The sequence below is a fragment of the Scyliorhinus torazame genome, chromosome 15, assembly GCF_047496885.1.
Source record: "Scyliorhinus torazame isolate Kashiwa2021f chromosome 15, sScyTor2.1, whole genome shotgun sequence".
Classification (NCBI taxonomy): domain Eukaryota; kingdom Metazoa; phylum Chordata; class Chondrichthyes; order Carcharhiniformes; family Scyliorhinidae; genus Scyliorhinus; species Scyliorhinus torazame.
Genome location: NC_092721.1, coordinates 159243608 through 159263618, shown reverse-complemented (window position 1 = coordinate 159263618; position 20011 = coordinate 159243608). Strand labels below are relative to the sequence as shown.

The 20011-nt window shown below is 49.1% G+C and overlaps 1 protein-coding gene and 1 long non-coding RNA gene across 5 annotated transcripts in view; one reads left to right on the top strand and one right to left on the bottom strand.

Moving 5' to 3' along the window:
- Window positions 1-1359, bottom strand: part of LOC140391941 (uncharacterized) — a 45185-nt gene extending 43826 nt beyond the window's left edge. Inside the window, exon 1 of the long non-coding RNA XR_011935216.1 lies at window positions 1145-1359. This is a non-coding gene — a long non-coding RNA (uncharacterized lncRNA). The remainder of the gene's footprint in view (window positions 1-1144) is intronic.
- Window positions 1-20011, top strand: part of LOC140391939 (stAR-related lipid transfer protein 13-like) — a 938750-nt gene that overhangs the window by 640899 nt on the left and 277840 nt on the right. Inside the window, exon 1 of one of the 4 annotated variants that reach the window (XM_072477010.1) lies at window positions 1524-1978. The exons of the other annotated variants lie outside the window; for them this stretch is intronic. Within the exon in view, the coding sequence (XP_072333111.1) occupies window positions 1858-1978 (121 nt within the window). The 5' untranslated portion in view covers window positions 1524-1857. Of the gene's footprint in view, window positions 1-1523; window positions 1979-20011 lie in introns of those variants that run through there. 4 annotated transcript variants of the gene reach the window in all.

Below are 20011 nucleotides of genomic sequence, written 5' to 3'. Positions count from 1 at the left end.
GTGTGGTGACCCGAGGGTTAAATTACCATCAGCCAGCTCTCAAAAGAGGAGACCAGCCTGTGGTACTCTGCGACTGTGGCATAGTTTACATTTTTATCAGTTCAGTGGCATGCCCTTACATCGCCACTTTGCTTCTCGTATTAAAAGAGCAGCATGGATGCTTCATTGGGAATTATTTACTGAATTCTTGGCAAAGTCTGGAACATCCAGCTCCAAAAATTCGGTTGTAAAATGTGATGTAACATTTTATTTGTATCAGCAAAGTTTAGGATTGTTTTTTCAATTTGAAAAATGCAGTGATAGGTGTCATTGATGATTTGATTTAATACATCGAATCATGGTTGGCACAGTGGCAAAGTGGTTAGCACTGCTGCCTCACAGCGCCAGGGACCTGGGTTCGATTCCCGGCTTGGATCACTGTCTGTGTGGAGTTTGCATGTTCTCTCCGTGTGTGCATGGGTTTCTTCTGGGTGCTCTGGTTTCCTCCCACAGTCGAAAGATGTGCAGGTTAGGTGAATTGACCATGCTAAATTACCCTTAAGTGTCCAAAGGTTAGGTGGGGTTATGGGGATAGGGCAGGGGAGTGGACCTAGATAGGGTGTTCTTTCACAGGGTTGATGTGGACTCAATGGGTCGATGCGCTGCAGGGACTCTACAAAATTCTATTTTTCTATGGAAAGTTTAAAAAAATAATTTTGGATGTTGGCCACCCAGACTACAAAAAGATGGGTAACCTTGAGATGGGAGCTCAGCTCACTTTGAAATAATGAAAAATATTCTCATAAGGAGGAATTTCTTCCCTGAGCGTAGTGAATCTGTGGAATTTTTTACTACAGAGATAGGGAGGCTGGGTCGTTAAGTATGTTGAAGGCTGAGATGGCAGATTTTTAATCAGTAAGGGAACCAAGGGTTATGGGGATAAGGCGGGAAAGTGGAGTTGAGGATGATCATGTCAGGTCAGTCATCGTCTCTCTGAATGGCGGAGCAGATTCGACGGGCCGAACGCCTGCTTCTGGTCCCACCTCTCATGGTCTTCTACGACTGCAGCCAAATATAACATAAAACAAAAGTAAAGGAAAAAATACATAATCAAGTTGCTTCGAGTAAGATAATGCACTGCTCTAAACATTAATTTTGAATTTACCTGAATTCGGTACAAATTTTGACTTTTGTCATGTCACGAAATTATCTTTTACCGGGCTCACATGGGAATGATATTCTGAAGAGAAGCAACTTTCGCTTGACGATGAAATGACAAAAAATAAATATTTTTGCCAGGACTAAAAAGGCGCACTGGGTAACGCGTGCCCGGTTCCAGCTGCGATGGGACAGCGATGGCAGAGGAGTGGGCGAGGGCGGCCGTTGGCGGGACAGGCGCTGCTGCAGAGGAGCGGAGCCCCCCCCCCCCCCCTCTCCGAGCAACGGCTGGAATCGCGCGCGCCAGAGAGCGAGAGAGCGCGCGCGGCGGGCGGGCGCGCGTCAGTGGCAAAGTCAAATCAGAGCACATCTGGTACCGTCCTGAGCGGGGGGGAGGAGGAGGAAAGCTCGGGGTCCCTGCTAAGGGGAACACTAGCCAGCCCGCCTAGCTCTCGGACGGGCGGCCAGCGAAGCCGCTCTCCCCGTCGGCATCGTGCGAGCGCCATGTCCGCAAAGCCGCGGGCAGCTCGACATCTGGCCAGCCACCGCGAGCCAGCGCCACCTCACCGGGTCCGTTCCGAGAGACGGTGCGAGTGAGTGACCCACCCACCCAGGTGGCCCGAGCGCTTGGAAAGTTTCAGGATTGGGCGGCGGGTGGAGGAAATTCCATGGAGCAGCTGCCGCTTGGGGACCGAGAGCGCTAAGTCCCGGGATCAAGGGATGGCCCATCGGAAATCCGCGAGGCACCAGCTGAGGAGGTCTTTCAGCGAGCATCTGAAGGACTCCACCGCCAAAGCTTGGGATTTACTGTGGAAAAATGTCAGGGAACGCCGCTTGGCAGGTCAGTCCCCCTCTCCCCCCAAAAAAACGAATTGCCCGAAACTTGCATTTTCAGGGGGGGGGGGGGGGGTAATATTTATCTAACTTGCTGCATATTCCAGGTTTCTAAATGAATTATTTCATCCCACAGTCGGGTTCCTCCCGCAGGAGCTGGTGGAATGGGGAGCTTGCAGATGAAAGGATAGTGTTCGGAAGTTTGAATGAGAGCAGAGCTGGAGAAGATGAGTTGTTGCAACATGCGATGTACAAACACTCGTCAGCTCCCACGGCTGTCACATTCCTGGAAACGGGAATGCAATCGATTTTTTTCGCAACAAGTTTGTCAAATGATGCTCGGAATGGACAGGATATACAAGGGGGGGGGGGGGGGGGTCGGGGAGGTCTTGCTGATGTTTTGGCTCTGCCATCATGATGGATATTTCTTTTCCTAACAGTAGAATTGGATGTTTTTTTTATTGTTGGACAGCCGGTCCCCTGGTAAACTGGCGTCCAGCTGTGAATCAATACTTACAATGTCCTGTGCTTTAAACAGCAATGTTAAGACAGCGCTGTCGATTGGTGCTCGGTCTTTCACAGAGAGGATGTGTAAACACAGCTTCTCCGTGATCAGTGTGTAGGCCCCCTGGCCCCACTACCCCCTCCCACACAAACTTGAAGATTTTGTTCCCAAGATTGCTGCTTCAGACTTGAGCAGAAAAAAATGGAGCAACTCGCAGCAGCCAGTCGCTGTGACAGTGACTCAGCTGGCATCTCCTCGTGGAACTGCTTATGCATCCTGCGCGCTGAGTCCAGATGCTTATTTCAATATCATCTCATTACTGGTTTGTGCAAAGCAAATACTAGGATGACAACCAGTGCAAATCCATGGATTTTAATAATAGCCAGCTGTCATCTAAACTTGTGGAGTCTGTGTTGTGAAAAATTTCAAAGCTGGACTGGGCTGCTTGCCATTAGTGTCTAGCCATCTTACTGTAAAGACTTCACTAGGTCAGATCACACTGGATAATCTAGAAGTGACTTTGGACCAGCAGTTGTTTACTTTTATTTACAAAGAAAATCCCACGGACCATGAGAATTCTCTGTAACTGCAGTGTTTCCCAGGCATGTATGGAGCCAGTTAATTAGAGCATTTTAAAAAGCAATTATTTGACTTTTATTATTTATTTATATAAATTATATTATATGTTCCTGTTCCATTTTCATCCAGTTTAATTTATACACATGCAACATTTTTCAAAATCTTGCTGTTATCTTGGATGCTGTTTGGAAAGAGAAGACATTGCACCAATTTTGAACCTACAGATGTAAATTCCTAAACCTCCCTAATTGCTCTATAAAATATCTGCAGTGAGTAACTGAACCATAGACACCAAGAAGCTCTGATCACAGAGTTCATTTGTGTCACGGAGTCATAGCTTGGAACTTTCTGGCCACTCATGCCAGTGGGGTCTTCCGGTCCCGCTGGCAGCGCACCCCTGCCTTGGGTTTCATAATGGCGAGGAATGCATTCAACAGGAAATCCCATTGGGACCAGAAGATCCTGCCGCTGGCCCATGATGGGCCGCCTCTTCCATGGTGGGTTACGTGAAAAATCCCAACCAAAAGTTTTACAGTACAGAAAGAGGTCCTTTGGCCCATCCTGTCTGCGCTGGCCATCAAGCACCTATCTATTCTAATCCCATTTTCCAGCACTTGGTCCATAGTCTTGTATACTGTGCATTTCAAGTGTTCAGCTAAGTGCTTCTTAAATGTTGTAAGGACTTCTGCCTCAACCAGCCTTTCAGCCAGTGAGTTCCAGATTCCCACCATCCTCTGGATGAAAACATTTTTCCTCAAATCCCTTCTAAATCTCCTGCCTGTAATTTTAAATCTATTCCCCCTAGTTATTAACCTCTCTACTAAGGGGCAAAGTTCCTTCCTATCTATGTCCCTCATAATTCTGTACACCTTAATCAGAAACCCCTCAGCCTTCTCTGCTCTAACAAAACAATCCCAGCCTAACCAGCCTCTCTTCACAGCTGAAATCCTCCAACCCCGGCACATCCTGCTGAATCTCCTCTGCACTCCTAGTGTAATCATATCCTTCCTATAGTGTGGCAACAAGAACTGCACACTACTGTAGTTCTAGCTGTGGCCTAACAAGTGTTTTATACAGTTCCATCATAGCCTTCCTGCTCTTGTATTCTATGCTTCGACTGATAAAAGCAAATATTTCATATGCCTTTTTAAAAAATATATATATTTTATTAAAGTTTTTCGATCAAACAAAAATTTCCCATTTTACAACTTTGTAATAATATATACATTGATCGTTTTTTAAATAAATAATATGCTTACTAACGGCAACTGCCAACAACAAAATAAGAAACAACAGTAATAATAACTAAAATAGTAACTTTGTGAAATCAAATATCAATAACTAATATATAAACACACATATAAAACCCCTGAAGACCCAAATGAGTCCTCCTCCCCCCCTCCCCCCTGGGCTGCTGCTGCTGCCTTTCCTATTTTCCCTTATCGCTCTGCGAGATAGTCGAGGAACGGTTGCCACCGCCCGGTGAACCCCTGAGCCGAACCTCTTAATGCATATTTTATCCGCTCCAGTTTTATAAACCCTGCCATGTCGTTGATCCAGGCCTCCACACCCGGGGGCTTAGCTTCTTTCCATATAAGTAGAATCCTCCGCCGGGCTACGAGGGACGCAAAGGCCAACACGTCGGCCTCTCTCGCCTCCTGCACTCCCGCCTCATCTGCAACCCCAACTATAGCCAACCCCCAGCTTGGTTTGACCTGGACCCCCACCACCTTCGAGATCACTTTTGCCACACCCACCCAGAACCCATGCAATACCGGACATGACCAAAACATGTGGGTGTGGTTCGCCGGGCTTCCCGGGCATCTCCCGCACCTATCTTCCACTCCAAAAAACCTACTCAGCCTTGCTCCCGTCATATGCGCCCTGTGTAGAACCTTGAATTGTATCAGGCTGAGCCTGGCACACGAGGACGAAGTGTTTACCGTACTTAGGGCATCTGCCCACAGCCCCTCCTCAATCTCTTCCCCCAGCTCCTCCTCCCATTTTCCCTTCAGCTCCTCTACCATCGTCTCCCCCTCGTCTCTCATTTCCCTATATATATCTGACACCCTACCATCACCCACCCATGCCGCCGAAATCACTCTGTCCTGGATCTCTTGCGCCGGGAGCTGCGGAAATTCCCTCACCTGTTGCCTCACAAATGCCCTCACTTGCATATAGCGAAATGCATTCCCAGGTGGCAACCCATATTTTTCTGTCAGTGCTCCCAGACTCGCGAACGTCCCGTCTAAGAACAAGTCCTGCAATTTCGCAATTCCTGCTCGCTGCCAAGATTTAAATCCCCCATCTATCCTTCCCGGGACGAACCTATGGTTGTTCCTTATCGGGGACCACACTGAGGCACCCGTCACTCCCTTATGTCGTCTCCACTGCCCCCAAATTTTCAGAGTTGCCACCACCACTGGGTTTGTGGTGTATTTTTTCGGGGAGAACGGCAACGGCGCCGTCGCCAGTGCTTTTAAGCTAGTTCCCCTACAGGACGCCATTTCTAGTCTTTTCCACGCCGTTCCTTCCCCTTCCCTCATCCACTTACATATCATTGACACGTTGGCGGCCCAATAATAATCACTTAGACTCGGCAGTGTCAGTCCCCCTCTGTCCCTACTGCGCTGCAGGAACCCCCTCTTTACTCTTGGGGTCTTTCCAGCCCACACAAATCTCATAATACTCTTGTCCACCTTCTTAAAAAAGGCCTTTGTAATCAGTACAGGGAGGCACTGGAACACAAAAAGAAACCTCGTCACAAACAGTTCACTCTTCCCCATATTCAATTTATATCCTGAAAATTCTCCAAACTCCCTGAGTGTCTGCATTATCTCAGGCATCCCCTCCACTGGGTCCGCGACATACAACAACAAATCATCCGCGTATAATGACACCCGATGCTCTTCTCCTCCTCTAAGTACCCCCCTCCACTTCCTGGAGCCCCTCAGCGCTATGGCCAATGGCTCAATTGCCAACGCAAACAGTAACGGGGACAGGGGACATCCCTGTCTTGTACCGCTATATAGTGGGAAGTGGTCAGATCGTTGCCTATTTGTAATCACACTTGCCACCGGGGCCCTGTACAGGAGCTGAACCCATCTAATGAACTCCTCTCCAAATCCAAATCTCCTCAGTACTTCCCACAGGTAGTCCCACTCCACTCTATCAAATGCTTTCTCTGCATCCATCGCCACCACTATCTCCGCCTCCCTCTCCGTGGGGGGCATTATCATCACCCCCAACAGCCTCCGTATGTTAGCATTCAATTGCCTCCCTTTAACAAACCCCGTTTGATCATCATGCACCACCCCAGGGACACACTCCTCTATCCTCGTCGCCATCACCTTGGCCAAAAGCTTGGCATCTACGTTCAAGAGGGAAATAGGCCTGTATGACCCGCACTGCAGCGGGTCTTTGTCTCTTTTCAGGATCAGCGATATCGTCGCCTCTGACATCGTCGGGGGTAGTGTCCCCCTTTCCCTAGCCTCATTAAAGATTCTCGTCAGAAGTGGGGCCAGCAGGTCCACGTATTTCCTATAGAACTCCACCGGGAACCCATCCGGTCCCGGGGCCTTCCCTGCCTGCATGTACCCAATTCCTTTTATCACCTCCTCCACCTCAATCTGCGCTCCCAGTCCTGTCATCTCCTGTTCCTCAACCTTCGGGAACTCCAGCTGGTCTAGGAAACGCATCATTCCCTCTTTCCCTTCAGGGGGTTGATCGTTATATAGCCTCTCGTAAAATACCTTAAACACCCCGTTCACCCTCTCTGCTCCCCGTTCCATCTTTCCCTCCTCGTCTCTAACTCCTCCGATCGCTCTCGCCGCCCCCCTCTTCCTAAGTTGTTGGGCCAGGAGCCGGCTCGCCTTCTCTCCATATTCATACTGCACTCCCTGTGCCTTCCTCCATTGTGCCTCCGCCTTACCCGTGGTCAACAAGTCAAAGTCCGTGTGCAATCTCCGTCTTTCCCTGTATAGCCCTTCATCTGGAGCCTCCGCATATTGCCTATCCACCCTCAAAATCTCCCCCAACAATCTCTCCCTTTCTTTACCCTCTTGTTTCCCCTTATGGGCCCTTGTGGAGATCAGCTCCCCTCTAACCACCGCCTTCAGCGCCTCCCAGACCACTCCCACCTGGACCTCTCCGTCATCATTAATCTCTAGGTACCTTTCAATACATCCCCTCACCCTTACACATACGCCCCCCGTCCGCCAACAGTCCCATATCTAATCTCCAGAGTGGGCGCTGCTCCTTTTCCTCTCCTACTTCCAGATCTACTCAATGTGGGGCATGATCTGAAATGGCTATAGCGGAATACTCCATTCCTGCCACCTTCGGGATCAGCTCCCTTCCCAGGACAAAGAAGTCTATCCAGGAGTACACTTTGTGGACATGGGAGAAGAAGGAAAATTCTTTACTCCTTGGTCTAGTAAATCTCCAGGGATCCACTCCTCCAATCTGCTCCATAAAGCCCGTAAGCACCTTGGCGGCTGCCGGCCTCCTCCCGGTCCTAGATCTGGACCGGTCCAGCCCTGGGTCCAGCACCGTGTTGAAGTCCCCCCCCATTACCAACTTTCCCATCTCCAGGTCCGGGATGCACCCCAACATACGCTTCATAAAGTTCGCATCATCCCAGTTCGGGGCATATACGTTCACCAGCACCTCACCTTGCAATCTGCCACTCACCATCCCATCACGTATCTACCCCCACTGTCCACCACTGTGGTCTTCGCCTCAAACAATACCCGTTTCCCCACCAGTATTGCCACCCCTCTATTTTTGGCATCCAAGCCCGAGTGGAATACCTGTCCCACCCATCCTTTTCTTAATCTGACCTGATCCGCCAGTTTCAGGTGCGTCTCCTGAAACATGACCACGTCTGCCTTTAGCTTCTTTCGGTGCGCAAATACCCTTGCCCTCTTAATCGGCCCATTCAACCCTCTCACGTTCCACGTGATCAACCGGGGCTCCCCCCATATTGCTTCTGGAAGTCAGCAAACTCTGGCTGACCTCGGCTTCCCCCGTTTATCCTTAGCCTCACATTATGTGAGGCCCCCTCCTTCCTGCCACAATTTCCATAGCGCGGGAACAAAGCCCGCGCTTCCCTCTCGGCCTCGCCCCTGATGGCGCAGCTCCCTCTCTCCTTCCCCCTTCCCTTCCCCACCGGCGCCCACATTTCTTCGTGTGTCCCCCCTTCGAGGGGAAAGAAAATTTTCCCCCATCTGATTCACAGTCCCTTGCCACCACCTCGCTACTTCATTTCAAACACTCTTTCTCAAATCTAGTCCAACTTCTCCTCTTCAATAAATGTCCACGCCTCCTCTGCCGTCTCGAAGTAGTGGTGTTTACCCTGGTGTGTAACCCACAGTCTTGCCGGCTGCAACATTCCGAATTTCACTTTCCTCTTGTGGAGCACCAGCTTGGCCCAATTGAAACTCGCCCTCCTTCTCGCCACCTCCGCACTCCAATCCTGGTACACGCGGATCACCGCGTTCTCCCACCTGCTGCTCCGTGTCTTTTTCGCCCATCTCAGGACCATCTCCCTGTCCTTGTAGCGGTGGAACCTCACCACTATTGCTCGAGGTATTTCTCCTGCCTTTGGTCTTCTCACGAGGACTCGGTATGCTCCCTCCACTTCCAGGGGGCCCGTCGGGGCCTCAGCTCCCATTAAGGTATGGAGCATCGTGCTCACATACGCCCCAACGTCCGCTCCCTCTGCCCCTTCGGGAAGACCCAAGATTCTTAAGTTCTTCCTCCTCGAGCTATTTTCCAGGGCTTCCAGTCTCTCCATACACCTCTTATGCAGTGCCTCGTGCGTCCCCGTCTTCACCACCAAGCCCTGTATCTCGTCCTCATTTTCGGCAGCTTTTGCCTTCACTCCACGGAGCTCCATCTCTTGGGTCTTCTGCGCCTCCTTTAACCCCTCAATCGCCTGCAGCATCGGCACCAGCACCTCCTTCTTGAGCTCCTCCACACATCGCCGGAGGAACTCCTGCTGTTCCAGGCCCCATACCAACTGGCCGCCCTCCGCCGCCATCTTGCTTCTCACTTCCCTTCTTTGCCGCTGCTCCAGAGGATCCTCCACAATCTGGCCACTATTATCTCTTCTATCCATTCACATCCGGGGGGACTCCCTTCTATGTCGCCTCACAATGGGTTTAGCCTTCGAAAATTGCCGTTGGGGCTCCCAATAAGAGCCCAAAAGTCCGTTAAAACGGGAGGTGCCGAAACGTGCGACTTAGCTGGTCATCGCCGCACCCAGAAGTCTCATATGCCTTCTTAACCACCTTTTCTGCAGCAGCTCAAGAAGGCAACTTGTCACCACTAGGGATGGGCAATAACTGCTGGCCTAACCAGTGATGCCCACATCCTGTAAATTAGTTTTTTTTTTAAACCTGCCCTTCTGCCTCCAGAGATCTTTGGGCATGCACCCTGTGGTCCTCTGCACTTCCTAGCACCTGACTGTTCATTGTGTATTCTCTTACCTTGTTGGTGCTCCCAACCATCTTCAGCTGCTTCACCAATGAACTCCCATCATAAGGTCAAAGAGTGGGGATGTTTGCGGATGACTGCACAATGTTCAGCACCATTCGTGACTCCTCAGGTTATGAAGCAGTCCCTGTCCAAATGCAGCAAGACCTGGACAATATAATAATAATCTTTATTGTCAGAAGTAGGCTTACATTAACACTACAATGAAGTTGCTGTGAAAAGCCCCTAGTCGCCACATTCCGGCGCATGTTTGGGTATACAGAGAGAGAATTCAGAATGTCCAAATTACCTAACAGCATGTCTTTCGGGACTTGTGGGAGGAAACCAGAACACCCGGAGTGAACCCACACAGACATGGTGAGAACGTGCAAACTCCACACAAACAGTGACCCAAGCCGGGAATTGTACCGGGGACCCTGGAACTGTGAAGCATCAGGACTACCCACTGTGCTACCATGCTGCCCTATATCCAGGCTTGGGCTGACAAGTGGCAAGTTACATTCGCGCCACACAAGTGGCAGACAATGACCATCTCCTACAAGAGAGGATCTAACCACCACCCCTTGACATTCAATGGCATTATCATCACTGAATCCCCCACAGTCAACATCCTGGGGGTTACCATTGATCAGAAACTGAACTGCATTAGTCATATTAATACTATGACTACCAGGGCAGGTCAAAGGCTAGGAATCCTACAGCGAGTAATTCACCTTCTGACCCCCCCAAAGCCAGTCCAGCATCTACAAAGCAGCTCCAACACACTCAAGAAACTCAACACCATCCAGGACAAAGCAGCCCGCTTGATTGCTCCCCCTTCCACAAACACTCAAACCTTCCACCACCGACGAACAGTGGCAGCGATGTGTACATCTACAAGATGCACTGCAGTAATTCACCAAGGTTCATCAGACAGCACCTTCCAAACCCACGCCCACAACCATCTAGAAGGACAAGAGCAGCAGATATCTGGGAACCCAGCCACCTGGAAGTTCCCCTCCAAGTCACTCACCACCCTGATTTGGAAATATATCGCGTTCCTTCACTGTCGCTGGGACAACATCCTGGAACTCCCTCCCTAACAGCACAGTGGGGGTACTTACACCTTTAGGACTGCAGCGGTTCAAGAAGGCAACTCACCATCACCTTCTGAAGGGCAACTATGGGTGGGCAATAAATGCTGGCCTAACCAGCGATGCCCACATCCCATAAAAACAAATTTTTAAAAATGCATCACTGTTACATTTTTCAGAGTGTTAAATTTAATTTGCCACTGTCCTATCCATCTGACCAGCCCGTTTATATCTCCCTGTAACCTGAGGCTTTCCTCACTATTTACCACACCACCAATTTTCATGTAATTGTGAAATACTGATAGCACCAATCCTTTGCGGTACACCTAACGACACAGGCGTTCAGTCAGAATAATAATAATCATTATTAGTGTCACAAGTCGGCTTACATTAACACTGCAATGAAGTTACTGTGAAAATCATCTTTGACCATCATGCTCAGCCTCCTGCCACAAGCCAATTTTGGATCAAATTTGCCAAATTGCCCTGGATCCCATGGATTCTTTACCATCTTGATCAGTCTCCCACGCAGGACCTTGACAAAAGCTTTACTAAAGGCCATGTAGACGACATCAACTGCACTACCCTTATCCTCACACCTCATCACGTCCCCAAAAAATTCAATCAAATTTGTTAGACCTGATCTCCCCTGACAAAGTCATACTGATGATCCTTGATTAATGCTTGCTTCTCCAAGTAGAGGTTAATTCTGTCCCTGAGAATGTTTTCCTCTATTTACTGTTGTCAACCAGGGTAGGAGCAGCAGGATCACTTCAATTACATGACTATTCCCACATCAGTCAGTGGCGCTCAGCTCATGCACTAAAGTATTCATACGCCAACACTGCTTTCCCCAGAATTGATGCAACAACAATTTGCATTTATATAATGCATTGAATGTAGGTCTTAAGGAGCATCTTAAAGGAGGAGAAGGTAGAAAGGCCAGAGTTTTAGAGAGGAAATTATAGAGCTGAGGGTCAAGACATTGAAGGCATGGCCACCAGTGATCAAGGTTAGGGAAACCAGGGGTGTCAAAGAGGTCAGAATTGGAGGAGCGTAAAAATTGTTAGGCTAAAGGAAATTGCAGAGATGGGTAGGGGCAAGTTCATCAAGGGATTTGAACATGAGAATGAGAATTTTAAGACTAAGACAGAGCTGAACTGGGAGTCAATGAGCAGAGGGATGATGGCTTAGTAGATTTGATGCGAGAGCAGTGCAATGTCATCAGTATAACTGGTTTCAGCCAACTCCAATTGTTACAGTGCATGTTCCAATGGCAAGCCACTGTTCACAGTATAAAGGACAATACATTCTGCTTAAAGGTTCTATTCATAACAAAGTTTCCTGTGTTTATAGATGGTAATGATATTGCTCCTTCCCCCTCCCAATACACCAAAGAAAGCAAGGCAGATGACTACTGTGCTGTTTCAAGTAACTCTCCAAGATTGTTAGTGTGAGAAGATATTTTACAAACAGAAAGCAATGTGAAAGACATTTTTGCTGTATGTGTGTGTGTAATGAATCTTAAAAAGTGTGGGAACAGCTTGTGTGGAATGAAATGCTCATCTTTAAGAAGTTACATGTTTCTTTGTCCTTATCCCAAATTGTCGTCACAACCATCTCATTGGAGCAATTAGCTGCTACAGTTGTCATTCAAGCATGGATTGAGTGATGCAAATCTTTTAAATGGCAAACAGGTTTATTTACAGTCAGCGTATGAGCAGTATCAGCGACAGGAATCAGAACAGTGTAGCATTCAAGTATCATGTAAATGACAAATTTCAGACATTTTGGAACAGCCTGTGTGGAATGAAATGCTCATCTTTAAGAAGTTACATGTTTCTTTGTCCTTATTCCAAATTGTTGTCACAACCATCTCATTGGAGCGGCCGTAACAAAAAACCCAAGTCTCGCCGGCGCCGTCCACGTGTGGGCTTACCCGGCAGGACCTCGGCGTGGAAGGGTCCGGGGGCGGCTTGTTGGGGAGGAGGGGGGTCCGACCCCGGGAGGAGGGGGGGGGCTCCGCTGTGGCCTGGCCTGCGATCGGAACCTACCGATCGGCGGGCCAGCCTCTCGGGCTGGGGGCCTCCTTTCTTCCACACCAGCCCCTGTAGCCCCACACCATGTTGCGTCGGGGCTGGCGCGGAGAAGGGAGCCACTGCGCATGCACGCGTTGGCGCCGGTGCCACTGCACATGCACGTGTTGGCGCCGGTGCCACTGCACATGCACGTGTTGGTGCCACTGCCCATGCGCCGACCCCGCGACGCTGAGTTGAAGCCGGAATCGGCAGCTGGAGCAGCGTGGGTCGCTCCAGTGCCGTGCTAGCCCCCTGTAGGGGCCAGAATTGCTGATCCTGAGGCCATATTGACGCTGTCGGGAAACACAATGGCGTTTATGACGGCGTCAACACTTAGCCTCGGGATCAAAGAATCCCGCCCTTAATCTTTCCGACATTTTAAAAATTAGGGAGTTTGGTAGCTTAGTTAGCTGGATGGCTGGTTCATGATGTAGAGTGATGCCAACAGCGTGGGTTCAATTCCAGTACCGACTGATGTTATTCCTGAAGGCCCCACCTTCATCACCTTGCTCCTCGCCTGAGATGTGGTGACTCTTGGATTAAATCAATACCAGTCAGCTCTCTCAAAGGGGAGAACAGTCTATAGTCGCAACATTTACATTTTAAAAATAAGGAGCAACTTTAGTTTTCTAAAATCAAAGGAGTCCATGGGATTTAAAATGTGAAAGAACTAATTAGCCCAATTTCCCGCTCCCTTGAGCACAACCACAAAAATGGACCACAAGGCCTGATAACATTGAAACGTGATTTCAAGATCACAGACAAAAACTATTGTGAAAATTGGCCTCTTCCCCACCGAAGAGCTATCGTATTGTTACAATGTGTAGCATGCTCCTCTTGTAAGTCACCATTGGTCACATCTATATCTTATAAAATAATCGGTGTATTTTCCAAACTATCCTCATTTACTTTTTTGCAAGCACTAAAACAACGTGATTTGGGTCACCCCTTGTTGGTTATAAGTATTAGAAAGTATAGTGTAGGTTAGATGGCTTTTGTTTCGGTGCAACATCGTGGGCCGAAGGGCCTGTACTGCGCTGTATTGTTCTATGTTCTATAAGGCAGACTAACACAAAGCTGTTTATGTCCATGGGCAGCGCAGTGGTTAGCACGGTTGCTTCACAGCGCCAGGGTCCCAGGTTCGATTCCCGGCTTGGGTCACTGTCTGTGCGGAGTCTGCACTTTCTCCTGTGTCTGCCTGGGTTTCCTCCGGGTGCTCCGGTTTCCTCTCACAAGTCCTGAAAGACGTGATGTTGGGTGAACTGGGCATTCTGAATTCTCCCTCAGCGCACCCGAACAGACGCCCGAATGTGGCGACTAGGGGCTTTTCACAGTAACGTCATTGCAGTGTTAATGTAAGCCTACTTGTGACAATAATAAAGAATAATGAATGCCCAAGATTTAATTATCATTCTTTGGTGATTTGGGCAGCACGGTAGCACAAGTGGATAGCACTGTGGCTTCACAGCGCCAGGGTCCCAGGTTCGATTCCCCGCTGGGTCACTGTCTGTGCGGAGTCTGCACGTTCTCACCCTGTCTGCGTGGGTTTCCTCCCGGTGCTTCGGTTTCCTCCCACAGTCCAAAGACATGCAGGTTAGGTGGATTGGCCATGATAAATTGCCCTTAGTGACCAAAAAGGTTAGGAAGGGTTATTGGGTTACGGGGATAGAGTGGAAGTGAGGGCTTAAGTGGTTCGGTGCAGACTCGATGGGCCGAATGGCCTCCTTCTGCACTGTATGATGTTCTATGCTCTTCCTAATCTCAGAATCAGACACTGCATTTGCCTCCGTGCCCCTGGGACTAGGGAGGGGGAAAATCCACCCCTGAAAATATAGGTGGATTTGAAGAAGATTTGGAACAATTTATACAGACAACAGTAGAAAATGAATTAGCCATGAACTAGAAGAAGTCAAGGTGGAAAATTCTTCAGGCCAAGATGGCATGCACTCTTGGCTATTGAAAACCCCCTTGAATCCATAACCCAAGATAACATTAGTAAACATGTATGAGTCAAAGGCAGCCAGATGAAATTGTTCCAGGAAAGTAACACATTTAACAAAGTGTTTTTGAAGAGGTGACCATTTGGAATTTCATATGGAATGCTGTAGGTAGAGTGCCTGTGGATTCAGAAGTAGTTTGATCAGGTGTCTCACAGGAGGCCTGTTAGGTGTACAGTATAAAAGGAAATGCAGGAGTTGACTTCCGGGTGCGGCGATGACCAGCTAGGTCGCACGTTTCGGCAGCTCCCGTTGGAACGGACTTTTGGGCTCTTAATAGGAGCCCCAACGGCAATTTAAACGGCAAAAACACTGTGCGGTAAACCAGAAGGGAATCCCCCCGGACACACATGGAAAAGGGAGAGGTTAGCAGCCGGATTGCGGAGGATCCTCTGGAGCAGCGGCAAGGAAGGGAAGCTCAAAGCAAGATGGCGTCGGAAGGTGGCCGTTTGTTATGGGGCCCGGAGCAACAAGAGTTCCTGCGGCGCTGTGTGGAAGAGCTGAAGAAGGAGTTGAAGAAGGAGCTGTTGGCCCCGATATTGCAGGCGATTGAAGGACTAAAGGAGGAGCAGAGGACCCAAGAGCTGGAGCTTCGGGTCGTGAAGGCAAAGACTGCTGAAAACGAGGATGAAATACAGGGCCTGGTGGTGAAGGCAGAAACGCACGAGGCACAGCACAAAAGGTGTGTGGAGAGGTTGGAAGCACTGGAGAATAACTCGAGGAGGAAGAATTTAAGAATCCTGGGTCTTCCCGAAGGCACAGGAGGGGCGGACGTCGGGACATATGTGAGCTAATGGGATCGGAGGCCCCGACGGGCCCTTTGGAGGTGGAGGGAGCTTATCGAGTTCTGGCGCGAAGACCAAAGGCTGGAGAAATACCTCGAGCTATAGTGGTGAGGATTCTCCGCTACAATGACAGAGAGATGGTTCTCAGATGGGCGAAGAAAACTCGGAGCTGTAGGTGGGAGAACGCGGTGATCTGCATATACCAGGATTGGAGTGCGGAGGTGGCGAGAAGGAGGGCAAGTTTCAATCGGGCTAAGGCGGTGCTTCACAAAAAGAAGGTTCAGTTTGGAATGTTTCAACCGGCGAGATTGTGGGTCACACACCAAGGGAAGCACCACTACTTTGGGACGGCAGAAGAGGCGTGGACATTCATTGTGGACGAGAAGCTGGAATAGTCTGGCGAGAGAAAGAGCCTGTGGGACAAAGTGGTGGGGTGATTATGTGGGGCGAGGAAGGGGAAGGGGGGGGGGGGGGGGTGGGGGGGTGATTTTTCAATTTGTTAATTTTGTGATCCTGTAACTTTTCTATCTTCCCCATGTTGGGGGGGGGAGCATGAGGAACTGTGGGCGCCGGCCATTAGGGGTGGGGTCGAGTGGGAAACGCGGGCTTTGTTCCCGCGCTATGGTAATTATGGCGGGAACAGGGACGCAGGAAGGAGGGGGCCTCGCACAGTGGGAGCCGAGGACAAGGGGGGAAGCCGAGGTCAGCCAGAGTTTGCTGACTTCTGGGAGCAACATGGGGGGTGCAACTACGCTAGAGGGGGATCTAGCGGAGGGGGGGGGGTTAACTGGGTTGCTGCTGCTAAGGAGAAGGGGGAGCTGTTATGGGATGGGGTGGTCGAGGCGGGAGGGCACCGTCAGGGGGGATATACGGGTACGTGGGAACCGGGTGAGGAGCTGGGTTAAAAAAGGGAATGGCTAGTCGACAAGGTGGGGGGGTAAAGAGCCCCCCAACCCGGCTGATCACGTGGAACGTGAGAGGGCTGAACGGGCCGATTAATAGGGCACGGGTACTCGCACACCTAAAGAAATTAAAGGCAGATGTGGTTATGTTGCAGGAGACGCATCTGAAACTGATAGATCAGGTCAGACTACGTAAAGGATGGGTGGGACAGGTGTTTCATTCGGGTTTAGATGCGAAGAATAGGGGGGTGGCTCTCTTAGTGGGGAAACGGGTACTGTTTGAGGCAAAGACCATAGTGGCGGATAGTGGGGGTAGATATGTGATGGTGAGTGGCAGATTGCAAGGGGAGGCGGTGGTTCTGGTGAACGTATATGCCCCGAACTGGGATGATGCAAATTTTATGAGGCGTATGTTGGGACGTATCCCGGACCGGGAGGCGGGAAAGTTGGTAATGGGGGGAGACTTCAATACGGTGCTTGATCCAGGGCTGGACCGGTCGAGATCCAGGGCCGGGAGGAGGCCGGCAGCGGCCAGGGTGCTCAAGGACTTCATGGAACAGATGGGAGGGGTAGACCCCTGGAGATTTAGTAGGCCTAGGAGTAAGGAGTTCTCATTTTTCTCCCATGTTCACAAAGTATACTCACGGATAGACTTTTTTGTCTTGGGAAGGGCACTGATTCCGAAGGTGACAACGACGGAATATACGGCCATAGCCATTTCGGACCACGCTCCACATTGGGTAGACCTGGAGGTAGGAGAGGAAAAAGAACAGCACCCACTCTGGAGAATGGATATGGGCTTATTGGCAGATGAGGGGGTATGTTTAAGGGTGAGGGGGTGCATTGAAAGGTACTTGGAGCTTAATGACAATGGAGAGGTTCAGGTGGGAGTGGTCTGGGAGGCGTTGAAGGCGGTGGTCAGAGGGGAACTGATATCCATAAGGGCACATAAAGGGAAGCAAGAGGGTAAAGAAAGGGAGCGATTGTTGAAAGAACTTTTGAGAGTGGACAGGCAATATGCAGAGGCACCGGAGGAGGGACTGTACAGGGAAATACAAAAGTTACATGTGGAATTTGACCTGCTGACCACGGGTAAGGCAGAGGCACAGTGGAGGAGGGCACAGGGAGTACAGTATGAGTATGGAGAGAAGGCGAGTCGGCTACTGGCCCACCAATTGAGGGAGAGGGGAGCAGAGAGGGAGATAATTGGGGTGAGAGATGAGGAGGGAGAGATGGAACGGGGAGCGGAGAGAGTGAACGGGGTGTTCAAGGCATTCTACATTAGAACATAAGAAATAGGAGCAGGAGTAGGCCATTTGATGTTGAGGAAACTCCGTCTTTAATAAAATCACGGCTGACCCAATTGTAGCCAGAATTCCATTTTCCTGCTTGCTCCCATAACCTTGGCTCCCATGTCAACCAAAAATCTGCCTAACTCAGCCATGAATATATTCAATGACCCAGCCTCCAATACTCGCGGGAAGGAGAATTTAAAACACAGATAAGAATATCCTCCTCATCGGCATCTTAAATGGCAGATGCCTAATCTTTAATGTGTGTCCCATTGTTTCAGATTGCCCCACAAGAGTATCTCTGAGCATCTACCCTGTCAAGTGCCCTCAGATCTTTTATATTTCAGTAATATCATTATTTAAACTACAGTGAGCACAGACCCAACCTGCTCAACCTTTCCTCCGAAGACAAACCTTTCATCTGAGGAAACCGCCCAGTGAACCCTCCCTGAACTGCTTCTATTGCAAGAATATCCTTTCTTAAGTAAGATGATCAAAACTGCACACAGTCTTTGGTGTACCTGGAAGTGTGGTGGATTCAAAATTTAGCCTGCAGGCCTTGGAGGTTCAACCAAAACGTAGAGCTTTATTTAGAAGATGTTGACACTGCAAGCTGTGTAGTTAACCTGCACATTTGCTCACATAAACGGCTGTCGCAATCATTCTCAGGAAGTGCCCTTGTTCAATTACAAGGATGCTTGTGAGAAAATACTAAAAACGCTATGAATACGCAACATTTCCTCTCCCTTTAAATCAAAGGTCCCTGACACACAAAAATAGTATAACATTAACAATCAATTAGCGACATGAAGAATAGATCACCAGCAACAGTCAATATGTCAGACACTCTGGAGGTTGTTGCTCTCTGTGTGGTTGTTGTCAAACTTCCGCCGTCTGCTTTTTAGTACTTGCTGCAACCTCTGGTGTCTTTGGTTTGATGTAAAGGTCGTCAGTGGTTACCTTAACCGGAGGCGATGTAGTGATCTGAGGTTGATATGGTGTTTTATTTGCAATTGAGGTGCTATTTTCCCCAATTGGTGCAGTTAGTGTCAGGTTCTCAGGGAGGTCCAGGTCGTCTCTTGGCACAGCTGGATTGGACTCTGTCGGTTCTGGCTCTGGCAGATTGGATCTTGTCACCAAAAGGTGATCCGCATGCCTTCTCCATATAACATCGTCTCGGGTTTTTACAATGTAGGAGACTGGCCCTGTCTGCGCTCAGATGATGGTAGGAATCCACTTTTCAATTGTCTGAACGTTTTGACCCTCGCGAAATATTTCACCTTCTTCTCCTGCCACATGACCTGACCCTGCTGCTTTTTCTCAACAACTTCTTTTGTCTTCGGTGGTTTCAGCAAATCGAATGATGTGCACAATTGACATTTAACCACTAGCAACGCCGGAGAAACTTGGGTTGTTGAGTGCACAGTATTCTTGTACGTGAGCAGGAATTGACTCAAACATTTAGACAATGAACCTTGTTCTCTGGTTACCTTTACTCATCTGTATAAATTTTCTGCCAACCCATTTGTGGCAGGGTGATAAGGAGTAGACTGGATTTGTTGAATACCGTTCTCCTTAAAGTAGTTTATGAGCTGTTGAGATATGAACTGAAGCCCATCATCACTCACTAGTTGTTCAGGGAAACCGATTCTGTTGAACATTTCACCCAATTTCTCAATTGTTTTCTCCAATGGCAGCTTGATGGCAACTTGAGGCCATTTCGAATGAGTATTGACTAGAATGAGAAACATGCGCCTTACCAACAGCCCGGTGTAATCAACATGTACCCATTTCCAAACTCTTCTAGACATTCCCATGGTGCAAGGGAGCTATTGGTGGTAGGTTCACTGTAGCACAGTGGTTAGCATGGTTGTTTCACAGCGCCAGGGTCCCAGGTTCGATTCCCGGCTTGGGTCACTATCTGTGCGGAGTCTGCACAATCTCTTTGTGTCTGTGTGGGTTTCCTCTGGGTCCTCAGGTTCCCTTCCACAAGTCCTGAAAGACATGCTGTTAGATAATTTGGACATTCTGAATTCTCCCTCTGCGTATCCGAACAGGTGCCGGAGTGTGGCGACTAGGGGCTTTTCACAGTATCATCATTGCAGTGTTAATGTAAGCCTACTTGTGACAATAAAAATTATTAGTATTAACACCCATCTGGGATGAACAAAAGGTACCCTGAAAGTGTTTTGAGTGGGGTATCTGTAACATTCCTCTTCAAAATTCAGACTAGCTTCATGATAGCCCCATACAATTTACAATCTACCTGACAATGGCTATTGACTTCATCAAAGATCAACTGCCCTCTGATGTGGGTATTAAATACTCTCC